General features: G+C 46.8%; 1 protein-coding gene across 1 annotated transcript in view; it reads left to right on the top strand.

Moving 5' to 3' along the window:
• Nucleotides 1–4,281: 4,281 nt before the first annotated feature.
• The window catches only part of LRRC1 (leucine rich repeat containing 1), a 131,162-nt gene continuing 118,898 nt past the window's right edge, over nucleotides 4,282–16,545 (top strand). The window contains exon 1 of the mRNA XM_079780208.1: nucleotides 4,282–4,455. Within this exon, the coding sequence (XP_079636334.1) occupies nucleotides 4,297–4,455 (159 nt within the window). The 5' untranslated portion in view covers nucleotides 4,282–4,296. The remainder of the gene's footprint in view (nucleotides 4,456–16,545) is intronic.

The following is a 16,545-nucleotide window of genomic DNA, read 5'->3' as shown; positions in this document are numbered from 1 at the left end:
ATTGTCTTGGTATAGTATATTTTGTTTATTCATTCATCTTTTAAAAAATATTTTTAAATTGATTTTTAGAGAGAGAGGGAGAGGGACATTGATGTGAGAGGGAAACATTTATCGGCTGCCTCCTGCACACCCCCTACTGGGGACTGAGCCCACAACCTGGGCATGTGCCTTGACTGGGAATTGAACTGGTACCCTTCTAGTGCACAGGAGGATGCCCAACCGAGACATACCAGTGAGGGCTACTCATTCATCTTTTGAAAACTATTTGGATTATTTCCAGTTTTTGACTATTATTCACAAAATTGCTATCAACATTTGTAGACAAGCCTTTGTATAAAGATGTTTTCATTCTGTGTGTGTGTAAATACGTAGGAATAGATGACTAGATCATTAGGGTAGGTTTATGCTTATAAGAAACTTCCCAATTGTTTTCTGAAAGTGGTTTAACATTTTACATTCTCACTAGCAATGCATGAGTTCCAGTTGCTCTATATCTTCAGGAACACATGAAACTGTCAATCCTTTTCTAGTCATTCAAATGGATAGGTGGTGGTGTCTCACTTTAAAATTCAGAGGCTCAAATCTCTGAATCCCCATTCTGTCTCTGTCTTACTAGCTATCACTTTGGACTTCCATTTTTTAAAAAAATTAATGACAATCATATTAAAATATTAATAAGAGAAAAATATTACTTTAGCATTTATCATTCTCCTAACCTCAGAGTGTAAGCTTCACGAGGGCAAGACCTACCTGGTTCTTTGTATCTAGCTCAATGCATGATCCGGTATGCACATTTACTAGTTATCTGTTGCTATGTAATAAAGTACCTCACATCTTAGCAGCTTAAAATAATGAACATTCATTGTTTCACACAATTTCTAAGTGCTAGGAATCCAGGAACAGCCTAGTTTAGTAGTCCTGGGTCAGGGTCTATCATGAGGTTGCAGTTAAGCCATTGGCTGGTGCTACAGTCATTTGAAGGTTTGACTAGGGCTGAAGGATTGACATCTAAGATCACTCACTCACAAGGCTATTTGGCAAGAGGTCTCAGTTCCTGATGGCTGTTGTCAGCAGACCTCAATTCCCTGCCATGCGAACCCCTCCAATGGGCTGCTCAAAACAGGTTTCCCCAAAGTGAGTGATCCAAGAGACACAAAGATAGGAGTTGATTACACAGACCAATCAGGAGATGGGAATGTTTGGGGTGCACCCAAAAGGTTGGCTAACACAGTGCATAGTGAATATTTATTGATTGAACTAATGTGGCCTGACACTCTGCCAAGCATTTTACTTACATCACCTCATTTAATCCTGATAACAATTCATGGACCATTGTCTTCATTTGAGATTGATGAAACTCAGGCTCATAAAAGTTAAGCAACCTGTCCATTTCTACAAAGCTATTATGTGGCAGAGCCGAAGTTCAAAGCCAGACCTCTCTAGTCCCAAAGGCTGTGAAAAATGATTCACACTGAAAATGACTGAATTGCACTACTCCAAATAAATAGATTTAGATGGTCTTTTAAATTTTATTTATATTGCATATACAATTCATTTGTATATGGGAAAGAAACTAGAAATTATATCAACAGGGAAACCTTAACATCCTGCAGGAGGATAAAAAGTTGGTTCCCTATTCTCCAGCTGACAAAGTGTTTTTCATTTTTTCTCTTACCAGACTAATGTTTCAAATTATTTTTTTAAAAAAATATTTTTATTGATTTCAGAGAGGAAGGGAGAGGGAGAGAGAGATAGAAAAATCAATGATGAGAGAGAATCAATGATTGGCTGCCTTCTGCACACCCCCTACTGGGGATCGAGCCCACAACCCAGGCATGTGCCCTTGACCAGAATTCAACCTGGGACCCTTGAGTCTGCAGGCGGATGCTCTATCCACTGAGCCAAACCAGCTAGGGCTGTTTCAAATTCTTGGCAGGTGCTTGGAAACAAGGGAAGACAAGAATTCTGCCACTGACTTTCCATAGAGTCAACACAGGTTTGCTGTCATATAGTGTGCATATGGCATGTGGTAGCTGCAGGGATCTACAAAGCCAGTGAAACTGTTTCTGTCCGGGTGGGGAGCAGGGAGGGGGTTCACAATCTCTTTGGGATTAAGGTGAAAACACAAGGAAGTGTAAATTTCCTGGAGAGGCACGCAGGGAATGCTTAGTGAGGTCTGAATTTTTAAGAAGACCAGCCACATCTTTAAAACACATTTGGCATTTATTAAAATAACTAGTGTGATCATTTCTGGAAGTTAGTAGAAGATTACGATGAGGGAACCTGGCTTCCTCCCTCCCTTCCTTCCTTCCTTTTTAAAGCAGTTGGAAAATTTGCAAAGACAGTGGCTTGCTTACCATGGCAGACACAGACTCTCAGTGAGGAACCACAGCTTTCCCCTAAAGGTGGCACAAAATGGGCTGCTGGAATGCAAGAACAAGGAAGAAAAGTAGCTAAGGTTCAAAGTCCAGATAGCCTTTCCAGAGAATGAGGAATCACACAAAGACAAACAAAAGAGAGTGGGGAGTGGGTAGGGCAAGGACTTTGGGGACTGTTTAGGTTTAAAGAGTTAAGGTGATACTACTGGGGTAGGAATGCCTTCCTAGCAGAGTTGAAATGGAGAGCTCCCCTCCCACCCACCCAGGGGAAACTGTCCTGTGCACAGGTGGGACTAAGAGGAGAGTCTGTGAAGCCACCTATGCCCTGCAAAAACTTGTTTCGGACCAACAGTTACTTGGGCCACTGAGCATGCTCAACTTTCAGACTTTTGCCGAAGTGCAGATTCTGTGGCTCTAGATTTTATCTTTAGTAGCTGGAGGCGGGGGAGTGAGGGTGGTAGGGGCCACAGGTGGAATCTGGTGTTTGAGTACACTCCAAGGGGAAAGTGTGAGGACTAGGGGGCAGCTGGGAGGGGAGGCAGACATCTATCAATGTGATGGGCTTTGACCTGGTGGGCAACCCTCTAGGAAGGAGCCAGTGTGGTGAACCCCAGATAGTGAGTGCGATATAAAGAGTTATAGGAGCAGAGGGGCAATTCAGGGTTCTGGCCCTTGTCCTTGGCTTTGAATCCGGGTCAAAAGAATAGTCATTACTATCTGTGCCGTCCGGGGTTCTCCCAGCTACTCCTTCTTGTGCTGCAAATTACCTATTGCAAGGGATTGGGTGTCTGTGCAGACAACAGAAGCCAGGAGGATGGTCCCCAGGCAGTCCCCGCGCGACCTGTACCACCTCCCCCGCTTGTCCTTCTACACCAGTCCAGACCAGTCGCCAGGGGCCAAACATCTGGCCAGGCAGAACAGGCTCAGAAACTCACCGTGGCCAGCTCACTTTGACATTTGGGCTCCTGATGGGGTGCACCCACACCTATGGGAATCTCGCGGATTCTCCCTCCTATGCCTTTGGTGGCGCGGGGATTTCCTTTTACTATGTCTACGAACAATGATGACTGAAGATGTGCTCCCAGGTTCCACAGCCTGCAGGCGGTGCCCGCGGGCCAGAAGGCAGGGCAAGGGCCCTGGTTCCGCGCAGGACTCACACGCTGGGGCTTCTGTGCACAGCGAGCGCACACGTGGCTAAGAAAGCAGCAGTCAGGGCGGCGGGGACCCCTCACCACCGCGCCGCACCCCGGGCTCGGGGCGCCCGCAGCACCCACAGTGCGCTTCGGGGCGGTCCTGCCTGACCCCGGAAGAGAAAGTTGTTTTGGGGAAGGGGAGCGCTCGGGGAGAGGAGAGCGAGTTAAGTAAAACTAAAAATCAAAGTTGTCCTGCTCCGCTCGGGCTGCCTCTCCCCCGCCTCATCTTTGCACTAGTCTCCTGTGCAGCCTGGCTTCCTCAGGGGGCTCGATGCTCCCCAAGTCCGGGTCCAAGTAGGGGGGACCTTGAGCGCTGGGTCCGCAGGTCCCACGACCCTCCCCGGATCCGGTCGCCGGGAAAACCCGGCGCGGAGCATCCCCGGGCGGGGAAACGCCCTGGGCGCGCGCCCACTGGCGCGCATGCTCCGTCGCGTGGAGGCGGCGAGTAGGAAGCTCTGCGCGGCAGCGGCGGCGGCGGCGGCGGCGGCGGCGAGACTGGAGGGTGGGAGGGGACGCACCGGCTGGCGGGCGGGGGCGCTGGGACGAGGCTGTGGCTCCCGCCCCAGGTTCCTGGGAGCGTTTCAGGCCGCGAAGGTCCGCGCGAGGAGCCTGCGAGCACGGGAGCCAACGAGCGCGGAGAGGGCAGCGGGCGGAGCGGAGCCGCCGGGCGGAGCGGGCTCAGAAGCCCGGGTGTCCGCGGCTCGGGACCCGGCGGCGGGGCGGCGATGTTCCACTGCATCCCCCTGTGGCGGTGCAACCGTCATGTGGAGACCATCGACAAGCGCCACTGCTCGCTGGTCTACGTCCCCGAGGAGATCTACCGCTACGCCCGCAGCCTGGAGGAGCTCTTGCTGGACGCCAACCAGCTCCGCGAGCTGCCCGAGGTGAGTGTCCGGCCTCACCTGAGCGCCGCCCCGGGGAGCGCGGCCGAGCGGGGCCAGCCTCGCCGCCTCCTACCTCCTCTTGTCCCCTCCGCTCTCCACCTGCCCCCTTTCCCACCCCCGGACCCGGCCGGCAGGTCCCTCAGGAACTACCTCTACCTGCATTCACCTGCTTCTTGTTCCGTGTACCCCCCCCCCCCCCCCTCCGCCAGCCCCCACCAAAGTTTCCTTCCATTTTATTCAGAGCGACTTATGTCCTCCTAGTCCCTAGAGCTTGTGCGGTTTGGGGAAACATTCTGATGAGTTTAGATACACGTCTAGGCACTAACGAACACCTGGCACTTTTGCCTGCGCAGGTGAGGAGCCAGGTGGCTCGGGCTGTTTCCTGCTGGAAGGACCGAGCCGCGGCGGCCCGCTCTCCGGGCCAGGACGCTCGCCCCGCATCTCCCGACCACTGGCCGGGGAGTGCCTCTCCCTTGGCGAGGGCAGGTCCTGGAGAAAGGTGGGCAGCGCGCTGGTGAGCCTCTTTATCTCGGCATCTGGCGAGGAATGTGCTCGGGCCTTATCGTCATGTATCGTGCTTGGAAGAGCTGTAGCTCGGCTGGCCTACCTTAGCCCCAGGAGCGGCCCTGAGGTGTAGGGGTGGGGGTGGGGGTGGGGGGTCGGAGGAGAGCTGCGCCAGGGGTTGCTGCGGGCAGGTGCCCAGGTGCTCGCCTCTGGGACCTGCCTGCGTGGACCTGTTGTGTGGAAGCAGCCGCGGCGAGCGAGCGTCTGCAGAGCCTCAGCCCGGCGCGCCAGCCTCGCAGCAGCCGCGCTCAGCCAGCCCTCAGCCTCCTGACTTCTGCCCTAGCCTAGCAGTGATGCGTTACCGCTGCAGAGTTGCTTACATAAATTCATCAGGATGCTGAACTTGTCAGGGGACACATGCTGATTGTGCTTTAATGGGGGATCAGGACTGCCAACTTTTAACCTTCGAGCTCGCCGCAGGAACTTAGCTTTGAGTAACCCGTCAGGAGGAAGGTATCCCAAATCCAGGGATGTGCAATGCAGGAAGTCGGAGTGCAATAATTCAAAGGTGTGCAGGAAGTAGGAAGGCTCCTGGGAGTCCGGAGAGCACCCGAAGGCCTGAGCGTTGGTTGGAACGCTGATAACTTGCTTGGCCTTTAGTTAACACAGAGCCAAGACCTTGTCACAGACACAACTCACTAGTCAGATCTTCTGGCTTGTTAGAACGACCCGATATGGTCTCCAGCGCTGACAGCGTGTTTTAAAAAGCAGAACTGTGGTGTTTTTTCCCCCTCAATATTTCAAGTGTTGTTATTCTTCGTGGATTAATTTTCCTTGGTTGGCGTAGAATTGATTGGAAGCTTTGCGCTGTGTAATCACAGGGATTATCCTCGCTAGGATCTTTGCAAAGCCCCCCAAGCTTTATTTAGCTTAGAAGCCGAAGAGCCATCCAGTTCCCTCAGGCATTTATTATTTTGCAGGCTCTTTCAAACACAGGCTTTTGTCTGGCCTTTAGCTTTCTTAAATTTGACTTAAAAGTCGTGAGCTCACTTACTGCCTTACGTTGTAATAAGTTTTAAGTGTGGCATCGCCGGAAATATAGAAGATGTAATTTAATACTTTTCACGGGCTTCAGAATGAAGTTATTAAAGATTGAGTGAAAAGCTGTTCAGCTAGAAATGTTCCAGTGCTCTTTGTGGTGTTTTTGTTTGTTCGTTTTCTTTTGCAAAACTGGGAAATTTCCTTGGGCTAGATTGGCTTTTCATTCCCTTCTGCAAAGGTTGTGGGTTTTCCTGTAATGTTGGGGATTTCAGCTTGGTATGGGAATTATGGGTTTTGGAAATGTCAGGTATTTCTACTGATCCTAAATGGAAACTTCTGAGAAACTCAAAATACAGTCTGATAGAACTCTGTAAAAACAGTATATAAACATGCTTTTCAAAGGCTAAAGGTGGTCTTGCTTATGGGTAATTCTCTCTTACAGCTCTTAAATTAGTTTTATAGTTTTTAGGTGGTGTAAAATCTATTTCTCCTTGACTTATTGTACGTCTGGGTGCCTGGGGTGTACAAGCCAGATACTCTCATTCCGAATTCAAGTCTTTCCTTGGGCCATCTGATCTTTCACCTCGGAGACCTGGATGACTCATTAGCAGGGAGGGCTCACTGCTGTCCCTGCCCTCTTCCCCAACCTCTGTCTCCTCACCTGCCACATCACCAGTGGGCCTCTCTTTCTGACAGACCTCCAAGGTCCTTGTGGTGGTGGCCACACTGGCTGCATGCTCTCTCTGTAATTTGTTTGAAAACACAGCCACAGGGGAATCTTCCTGCACCCCCTACCTCAACAGCAGAGATACACACACACTCTCCAGACTTCAGCTTAATGCAAAGCATCTCCTCTCCACTGAAAGGCCTGCCACCCCTGGTTTGCTCCTCCAAACCCCTCATTTTACAAATTGAGACTCAGAATTGAAGTGACTTTTTCAGGTTTATCTAGCTGTTTAGATACAGAGTCGCTGGTCATCCTCCTGTACATGTGTCCAGCAACTATATCAGCCTCGCAGGAATCTGGCCTCACACCCATCAGACTCTCATTTATTTAGCCCCTCCTGCTTTACTCGTGTCACTAAACCTGGGCCTCAGTCAAACATTTATTGACCCTTTGTTATCTGCTAGTGGCTGGGAACACAGAGATTAGTGGAGATATGGTTCCTATGAACTGTTCACAGCTTTGTGGGGAGGCAGATGTGGTAACTGTGGGGAGGAGCAGGCACCACAGTTATCAAACTTGATGGTTACTGATCTAATGGAACCTTTGCTGAACCTGCACCAGCCATCCTCAGCAGTGGTTCCCCCTCGGGATCAGAAGACTCTTCTGTAGGGAAGGTTGAGAACGCTCATCTTTGGCCTGGCCCCGGTTGGAAGATGGTCTCACCTTTCCCATCCACCTACTTCTCGCCACCTCCCCCAGCTTGATCCATTTGGGATGTGTATTAACAAAGATAGACTTGAACCTCCTTGAGGTGTCCACGTGTTTTTGCTCACCCTTGTGAGCACAGAGCCCAGCACCCAGGACTACTGCTTAATAAACAGCTGTCCATCTGCTGAATGAATGTGGCTGAGTCTGATACAGATTTTCCTCCTCTTCTTCTTGCTCTTCCCTTAAACATATCACCACTCCAGCATCTATGCTTTTCTGATATACTCAGAAAATATTCCAAGTTGGAAGCGGCTTCAGAAGTTAAGATCGTGTGGTAGTGACATTGTTTTGTCTTCCTCTAGACCCCTCTGTACTTCCTTCGTGTGTTTGACATTATCATTCCCCCTGCTCAGTGTGCAGTGATTCTCGAATACCTTCAAATATGTGTGTTTTACTGTCATCTCTCTAGCACCAGTACATGTACCTAGTCCAGTGGTCGGCAAACTCATTACTCAACAGAGCCAGATATCAACAGTACAACGATTGAAATTTCTTTTGAGAGCCGAAAACCGACTTCTGTGCATGGGCCATGAAGTTTCAATCGCACTGTACGTGCGCACCCGCACGTGGTATTTTGTGGAAGAGCCACACTCAAGGGGCCAAAGAGCTGCATGTGGCTCGCAAGCCGCAGTTTGCCGACCACTGACCTAGTCTAATAGGCAGCAGAATTTTGAGTGAATGCTTTCAAGCCTTTATAGCATAAAAACTGGTTTCATCTTGGCGCCTCCTTTTAGAGTTCAGCTGGAGTTCTTTCCATGGTTGCCAGATGACATTATTTCAAACACCTGCCCCTTCCCATCTCCTTTCTCATATCCTGCTTTGTTTTTTTCCTAGCCCTTAGAACACTTATCACAACCTAACTTGAGACTGCACATACTTGCTTACTTTTTCTTTGTCTATCTTCCCAGCTAGAACATAAGCTCCATGAGGGCAGGGATGTAAGTACGTGACTGGACATAGGATAGTATCTGTGGTACATAATGGGTACTCACATGTTTGTTGCATGAATGAATCCATATGTGTTGTCATGGGTAGGCTGCCCTTATTTCTTAGCCATTGTAATTCCCCTTCTACAGTCTGATTTCTACTGTACACCAGCCTAATGAAATTAGTAATGACAAAATGTTAGTCAGAATTCAGTGGTCTTGTCTTGCCAGTCTTTGTTCTGTATCTCTTCTGAGCTGGAGACATTTAAAAAAATATGTTTTTATTGATTTTTCAGAGAGAGAGAGAGAGAGAGAGAGGAAGGGAGAGGGATAGAGAGAGAAACATTGATGTGAAAGAAACATCATTCGGCTGCCTCCTGCATGCCCCCTACTGGGAATCGAGCCTGCAACCCAGGGCATGTGTCCTGACTGGGAATTGAACCAGTGACTTCTTGGTTCATGGGTCCACGCTCAACCACTGAGCCACACAGGAGACTTTTGATCTTCTTATATTTTTGAAATACTTTTTATGAATCTGACTTGAACAACTCCAGCTGTGATCTGTTAAGAGCATATCTATCCCCACTTGGAATTGTCCCCTTTGTCTTAAATCCACCATACCTTGTCTCCTGACCTGCCTTCTTTTCCCACCGGTTTCATTTTTAAAGGATGGGACCGCCATTCTTCCTGTCCCTACAAGTTCATGGACTTACCTTCTCTCCTTTCATCTCGTCACTAAGTCCTGTCATTTTTCTCTTCAAAATGCCGTCTTTTCTCTCCGGTTCCACCTGGTTGCTTTCCCCGGGATTCCTGCTGTCCATTGCTGGTCCCCCTCTGCCGAGGCTCTTAGGGCTTGTGGTGAGGAGCAGAGAGCAGGGTGCTGCCACCCGTTCATATGCAGCTCCACCACTTGGATGCTTTCTTCAAGCCTTGGTTTCCTCAGGTGTGAGAGCAGTGCCCACTTTATAGGATCTTCTGGGGTTTAAGAGAGAATGCATGCAAAGCACTCAGAGTTAGGTCTCAGATGTCTAAGATCTTTCTGGATACTGTGGCAAGACACTTTTATTATAAGACTTTTTTTCTTAAACTGGAGGTTTAAAACTTTTTTTTTTTCCTGGGAGTTTGTAAGTTACTCTTTAAAACCAGAATTAAATTTTAAATTGTCTTTTAAGTAATAATTTTAAAGATCATAGATTCTGCAATATCGATATCACTACAAATGAGTAGCACCCTCAGGTTTTAGTGCCTATGTCTGAGTGAGCATTCCTTTGATTGTCTGTAGCAAAAGGGGAAAGAACAGATGTGGACTTGCTGCAGAAGTCACGTGTTTGGGTCTGATGGTGGCTGGAAGTCACATGAGCAAAGGTTTCATAGCAGTCATTAGAGAAGAGTGATGGCTAGCTGAGGGGGCCCGGGCCCATGGTGGTGCAGGCATGCGGAATTGCAAGGAACGTGCTCCGAGGTGTTGTTGTATTTAATACACTGTGAGCAGCCAAGCGTGTCTGTAAAATTGCATCACCGTCATCTGTCATGTTAAATTAATGTTGAGTCATCTTTTATTGATTTTTACCAGATTTTTAAATTGCTTCATCTTATAGTTTTATAAGAGCTGAGCATAGGGAGGACATATTTCGTTTTATATTTGGTCATACTTAAATAACATTGTAATAAAAATAATTTAAGGCAAAGCTTAGGCGGAAGGGAGTCCAAGAGAGTACTTTGTGTTCATAGTGGCGATCCACACATTTCTCAAGTTAGGGAAACAGCTCTCATTTCTCAGGTATACTGTTGTTATTACACTGTTTAGCACTTAATTGTTTTCTGGTTCTTTTATGTGTTGGTACAACCTCCCTTTTTCTTCTCCTCCACTCCTGCCCCCTTCCATCTTCTTCCCCCTACACTTTACAGGTGAAGATACAGACCTGGAAAAGTTGTAAACTTAGAGTCTCTTTAATTAAGAAACATTTAATGAGTATCTGCTACATATGAATAATAATTGTAATAGCCATCACTTGTTGAGATTTTACTGAGCTTCAAACATTGTATTAAATGCTCTACATAAATTATTTCCCTTAAACTGAATAACAACTCACGTTAGCCATTATAATTTCACTTTTGCAAATGCAGAAACTGAGACTTATTTAAGAAAGTTACTCAAGAGGCTTATTTAAGAAAATTGGTCAAGTATAGCATAGGAAATATAGTCAATAATATTGTAATAACTACGTATGATGCCAGTTGGGTACTGGAAATATCAGGGGGAACACTTTGTAAAGTATATGATTGTCTAACCATGATGCTGTACACCTGAAACGAATACAAAATAATATTGAATGTAAACTGTAAGTAAACAAGAAAGAAAAAGAAACTTGGTCCAGGTCAGTTCTGGAGTGAGCATTTGATTCCAGCTCCACATTCATGACCTGGGAGCCCACCTGGGAGCAAGGAGGCGTGCCATTGTGACTCCAGTGACAGCTCTGAGGTGTCTCACATTCTCCTGGGAGCTGGGGGAAGGCTTTAGATGTGACATTCACACTAGACTGAAAAGAGGGGGAAAAAGCTTGTCGTTGTTGCCGAAATCCATCCTTTCCAGGTGGCTAGAATGAGGGGTGTCTTTGTGTTTGGGCATTTTGCTCAGGAGGTGAGCCCTGTTCCGTAGGCAGAGGTGGCCCATGATGGTGTGTAGGCAGAGGGGCAGTATAGTTAGATCTCTGTTTTAGAAACGTAGTTCTGGGCACAGTGAGGTGTGGAGTCAGGGAGACCTGTCAGGAGCCTGCTGCGGTGGTCCAGCCATCGGAAAGGAAAAGGCACCTGGGAGAGGAACAGAGGGGATGGTTTTGTCCAAGATGTTCACATGGGGAGTTCTCTGGTCCAGTGCTCTTTCTGCTGTGCCACCTTCCATGCTGTGCTGACCATGCGAGGCACCTCATCAATCCTTGGGGGACATTTACCACTTTTTTTGTGGACGTGTTTTTCTTGATTATGGGCTGTGTCTCCATTCAGAGTGTGAATTGCTAGCTAAGACATGACAAGTTTTCTAAGTACGGTGGGGGTTGCAGGGGGAGATGGACAGCCAGATGTGCTATGGATGGGAAAGTTTATTTTTGATTTCCGATAATGTGTCATGAAGTTTATAAAAATGCAAGCCTGTGGGTTCTCTTTTTTTTCTGAGTAACATGATTGTGTACTGTGTATGTACTGTATCATAAACTTTAGTTTTATCAGCCTCTGCTGATGCTTTAAAAGACTAACATTTGGAGCATTTTTGTTATTCTGGAGTAACTTGGAAGACAGCTTGTTGCTGGCATGTCTTTTAAAATAAATAGCTCAATAGTTTTACTTTGAGAAAAAGTGAAACTATTCACTTAATAAAACTTTTCTAGAGTTGACAGAGTCGAGTCATGCTGGTAAACTAGCAAAATGAGCCTGCCTCCACAGTTCCCCTCCCTTCTTCCCAGGGCTTCAGTGAGAAGGGCAACTCAACCCCTCCCCTCAACCTTCCAGCGCATTGTCCTCACTGCCAGAATTTGCAGTTTCTGGACTATGATAAGTAGGTACCGTACTTGGGATTTCCTTAAAAAGGACCTTTTACTACAGACTTGAAATTTTACAGGTAAAGTATAGCTGATATTTACGCCATAGGGTCAGAAATAGCAATGTAAACATTTCTTAGCCATAACGACAAAAATCCCAACCATAATCTTGGCCGTGCCGTGGAATAGAAGCAATGGGCTCTCTTGGTGAGAGTCTTGTATGCCCTCCAGGCTTCTCTCTGCTCAGGGAAAGTTTGCTTATTTTAGGACTCTACCCGGAACTCAATGCTAGAAATGCTTGTCCTTTACTTCATGTGATAGTTATGAGGGATGATGAGTAATGCATAGAAGAAACTCCTGGATGTCCATTTACTTTCGCTTGGGTGTTATTTAGTGGACAGGAATGGTAATTACTGTTGCATGTGGTATTTTAGAAATCTAATGGTGTGTGTGTGTGTGTAATGTAAAATACTTTATCTCCTAGAAGTAAGATGTAGAATATTTAAAACAATATTTATCATCATTATTTTGAAGAATTTTCTTATCTAGGCTGTAACTTCTAGATTACAGAGAAATGGACTCAATTGGAAGAAATTTGGCAGTTCTGTTTCCAAAAGGAATGGATTTGTCATTTGGTGGGTGGAAGGAGGTGTCACACCAAACTGTTTCCTGGGCCCTGTCTCCCCTGATCACTCTCGTCACCTTTCTTTCCACAGTCCACACCCACTTCTGGGGAAAAGGTCATCAGGAGGGGCTGCCAGCTGACTTGAGGTAGAAATTAGGAGCTCAAGTCCAGCGAACAGTTGTGAAGGCCAGAGAGTAGTTTCTGAATGTCCGAGGGTGTGACCTGGGCTCTGGCTGCTTGGCCTGATTTGGAAGGTTCTTGACTTGATTGAGGAGATGCTGAGACCCCTGAGGCTCATGATTGTTAGTGCAGCCGGCCTGTCTCTGGACCCTCTGGACCTTGACATCGTCACATCGCCTTGTGTTTTTACTCTGTTGGATGCTTAAAAGAATTCAAAGAATTTTTAAAAAGTGACGTTTTCTCTGGTTGAGGAGAGTTTAGCGTCATGGGATTCCTAATGTATCCAATATGGGTCTGCTGTGGAGTGGGCTCTCTGGGGTGCATCAGGAACGCAGGATTCTTTCAGATGGGCTGGGAAGGGGAGGGCAGGCACTGCAGGCAGGGAGCTTTGAGGTGATGCAATGTTGTGTTGTGTTAGGGAGCAGGCACCCTCACTGTGGGTTGACTTGGTTCTATTTCTGGAGCAGAAGGGTAGGACAGTGTGCAGGATGTGGGGGGGACATGACGCTTGGACATTAATTAACTTGGTGTGATGACAGCGTGGATCAGCTCCTCTCTCTGTCCCTTCTATGGAAGTGTCGGTTCAGGCCCGAGACTTTTGCTTAAAGAGAAAGCATGTATAATGGTTAGGAGATTGACCTCTCAGTTGTGACACCTTTGACAAGTAGTAACTCAGCCTCACTGTGCCTCAGTTTGCTCATCTGTAAAAAGAAGGTAATAATAGTCCCTACCCAATAAAGATGTATGAAGATTAAATGGGTTAATATGTGTAAATGCTGGGAACAGTGTCCGTTATATAGAGAGTACCCATTAAAATTTCATCATTGTTGTGAGCATTTTGACTGTTTTGTGGTAGAGGCCCAAGCTCCTTCATTCTTGTCTCCTTCAAACCCTTTCTCAACACTTGATCAGAGTGATCTTTCTAAAACACACATGTGCTGGTGTGACTTCCTGCTTCTGACACCTGCAGGATACAACCTGCCAGCATTTGTGTCCTCTATCCTTTCCACCTTATCTCCCATCTCTTTCCAACTTGAACCTTGTGTTTCTGCAACAATTAGCTGCCCTTAGTTACTGGCATACCGTTTCATGCTCCTGAGTCTTCATTTTTCTTCCTCTGTCTATTGTCAGCTACTCTTTCTTCACTTCTTTGCCTGGCTCATTGTTCTCCATCCCATGGGACCCAGCTTAGGTGACATCATTCCTCTGGGAAGTCTTCCCTCTCCTCCTCTCTGGTCTCTGGGGGACACTTGTGTCACTACTCCTACCTCTTTGTAATTATCTCTGTTCCCCATCAAAGCGAGTTCCTTAAAGCTACTCACCTTTTCTTTGCATTCCTGCTGCCTAACGGGATGGTTGGCACAGAGCAGACATTTAGTATGTGTTTGAGCAGCATGCTTGGGGAAGTTTTCAGCCCTGTTGGGGAGTGGATTTAGAAATGCGTTTGAGCCAGACCTATCAGTGAGAGCTTGAAGATGACTCCAGAAGAGCTGCCTTGCTGCAGTCCTTGCTTGTGTGGGTGGCATCATGCTGGAGTGAAGTCCACCCCGGGGTCTTGTCCTTGTTCTGTCCAACACTAGCATTGTGACCTGGGGCAAATCACATAATCTCTCGAGTCTCAGTTTCCTTATCTGAGTGATGATGGGTTGGTGTCAGTGACATTCAAGGTCCCTTTGAATTCTGACCTCTTTGGATGCTGATATTATGGGATTTTTATGACTCAGTGCCACAACACTAACCTTAGGAGACTGTCCCTTGTGCACGTGCTGTGAGGTTGCTGGGTGAGGGTTAGTAGAACCACAAGTCTAGGCTTAATCATTATAATCAAGGATTAGATAATAAGGAGAAACTGTTCCAAGTAATTAACCTCCTGTGGTCAGTTGTTGATTCCTAGAGCCAATTAAGGGAAAAAGATCAGCAGATTTTCTTTGGTTAACACACACACACACACACACACACACACACACACACACACACACACACTCTTCGAACACTGAATTATTCCCCCTGTGTCTGTTGCATTTTCCCAGCCTTCAGAAGTGAGGTTAAATGAGCACTTGGCTAGGACTTGTCTCCTTGTTAAATGAACTCAAACAAATCAGAGGTGATTGCTTGAAATTATCACTGGGCCGAGAGACTGTATTTTGGGAAACTTGGTTTCGGGACTGATGATAAGAATCCCTGTGGGTTAATGGCAGACTAAGGTGGCTTCTCAAGGAGTACATTAGGATCAGAGGGTACACATTTCTCTTCTCCTGCTGAATACTTGGCTTCCTGACTCCATGTTGGTGCCAGGCTTCCTGAATGGGGCCTGGGGATAGGTCTCCTTCCTCATTCCCTGTCCCTCACATTCCCATGTATATGAGTGCTGGCTGGGCTTTAGGAATAGTTCTGTCTAGCAAGGCAGATATCTTGCCTTGTCCTTCTGGGGTTTGGTGGGGCTCACCTACAGGGCTTGGCTACCCTGTGAGGAGTTTGGATTTTTTTTTTGTCAGTTGACATAAGGGGGATGGGGTCGAAAGCCCATAAGATCTCTGATTTATGCCTTACAAGCTCACTCTGCCTGCTGGTTAGCAGTTAGTCTGTAGGGAGGAGGAGAAGGAGTGGGAGAGCTGGAGAGGAGGCCTTTTGTGGAAAGGTTTGAGAGCAGAGCTGACAGTGACTTAGATTAGGGTGGCAGCAGTGGGTAATGACATAGGGTGAAGACCTGCTGATGTATGGGGTGCAGACTTTTGGTTTTAATAACTGGGGAGATGGCAGAGCCATTGACCGGGTTGGAGAAGACTGGGAAAGGGAAAGAACAATGTAGGGACTGGCAAGTACCTGAGTTGGGGCATGGTGAAAGTTTTTATGAACTTAGGAGAGGAAGCCTGGGCAATGATAATTACAGTACAGACAGCAAACATTTTTTTGAGTAATATGCCTTGCACTGTTGTAAATATTCCCCATGATTAGCTCATTTAACCTTTACCACAACCATAGCTCCATTTTACATAAAAAGCTTTATTTTACCCCTGAGGACACTGCTGGGGATGCAAGGTGAATCAATTTGCTAAGGTTACACAGCAGAGCTGGGGTTCAAGAGCCATTTCTCTTAGCCATGGGGGGCCTTCTTTCCTCAAGGTCAGACTTGGGGAGACTGTGTTGTCTGCACCAAAAGCCACCTGATGATCCAGGAGTTGTGTCTGTTCTGTGAAAGGGAACAGGGAGAGACCTATGACCCCTGGGTTATTTTTTCATTTTTTAAGAAAAAGGGTAGTGAGCTGAAATGTCATATTAAGAAGTAGGTCACCAAATATTCTTGTGCTCATTCAAGCATAGGCTTTCAAAGAAGATTAGTGGTACCCAATCTTTGGTGCTGGATTTTTTTACCTTTAGAAAGTAACTTAGAGCTGTATCCTTGCACTGTTGAAAGCACATCTGTTTGGGGAAAGGAGAGAAGTCTTACTGAGTATAACGAGCACTGGTTTTATCATAGCAGTACCCCCATTATAATTCTGCTCGTAATTGTTCAGCTATTACACTGTTTGTCTCTGCTCTCAAAGCATGATATCAAGGAATTAGCTGACGAGGCAGTCATTAGTCTTGACTGTAAAGGTCAGTATTCTAAAGAGGTTCTAATGTACTTTCTGGAACTATACATATACCAATACCACTGCAAATGAATGCTAACATGATTAAGTTAATCGAAAATATGCATTTTACAGTAGATTTACCTCATCTAGTATCATGTTATGGTTATCCCCATACCTGATTCTCAACAGAGCTTCATTCTAAAATGGCAAGAGGAGCCCTGGCCAATGTGGCTCATTTGGTTGGAGCATCGTCCCGTACACCAAGAGGTGG

Source organism: Cnephaeus nilssonii (genome assembly GCF_951640355.1).
Source record: "Cnephaeus nilssonii genome assembly, chromosome: 9".
NCBI classification, from domain to species: Eukaryota; Metazoa; Chordata; class Mammalia; order Chiroptera; family Vespertilionidae; genus Cnephaeus; species Cnephaeus nilssonii.
This window is presented reverse-complemented; position numbering and strand designations above follow the sequence as displayed.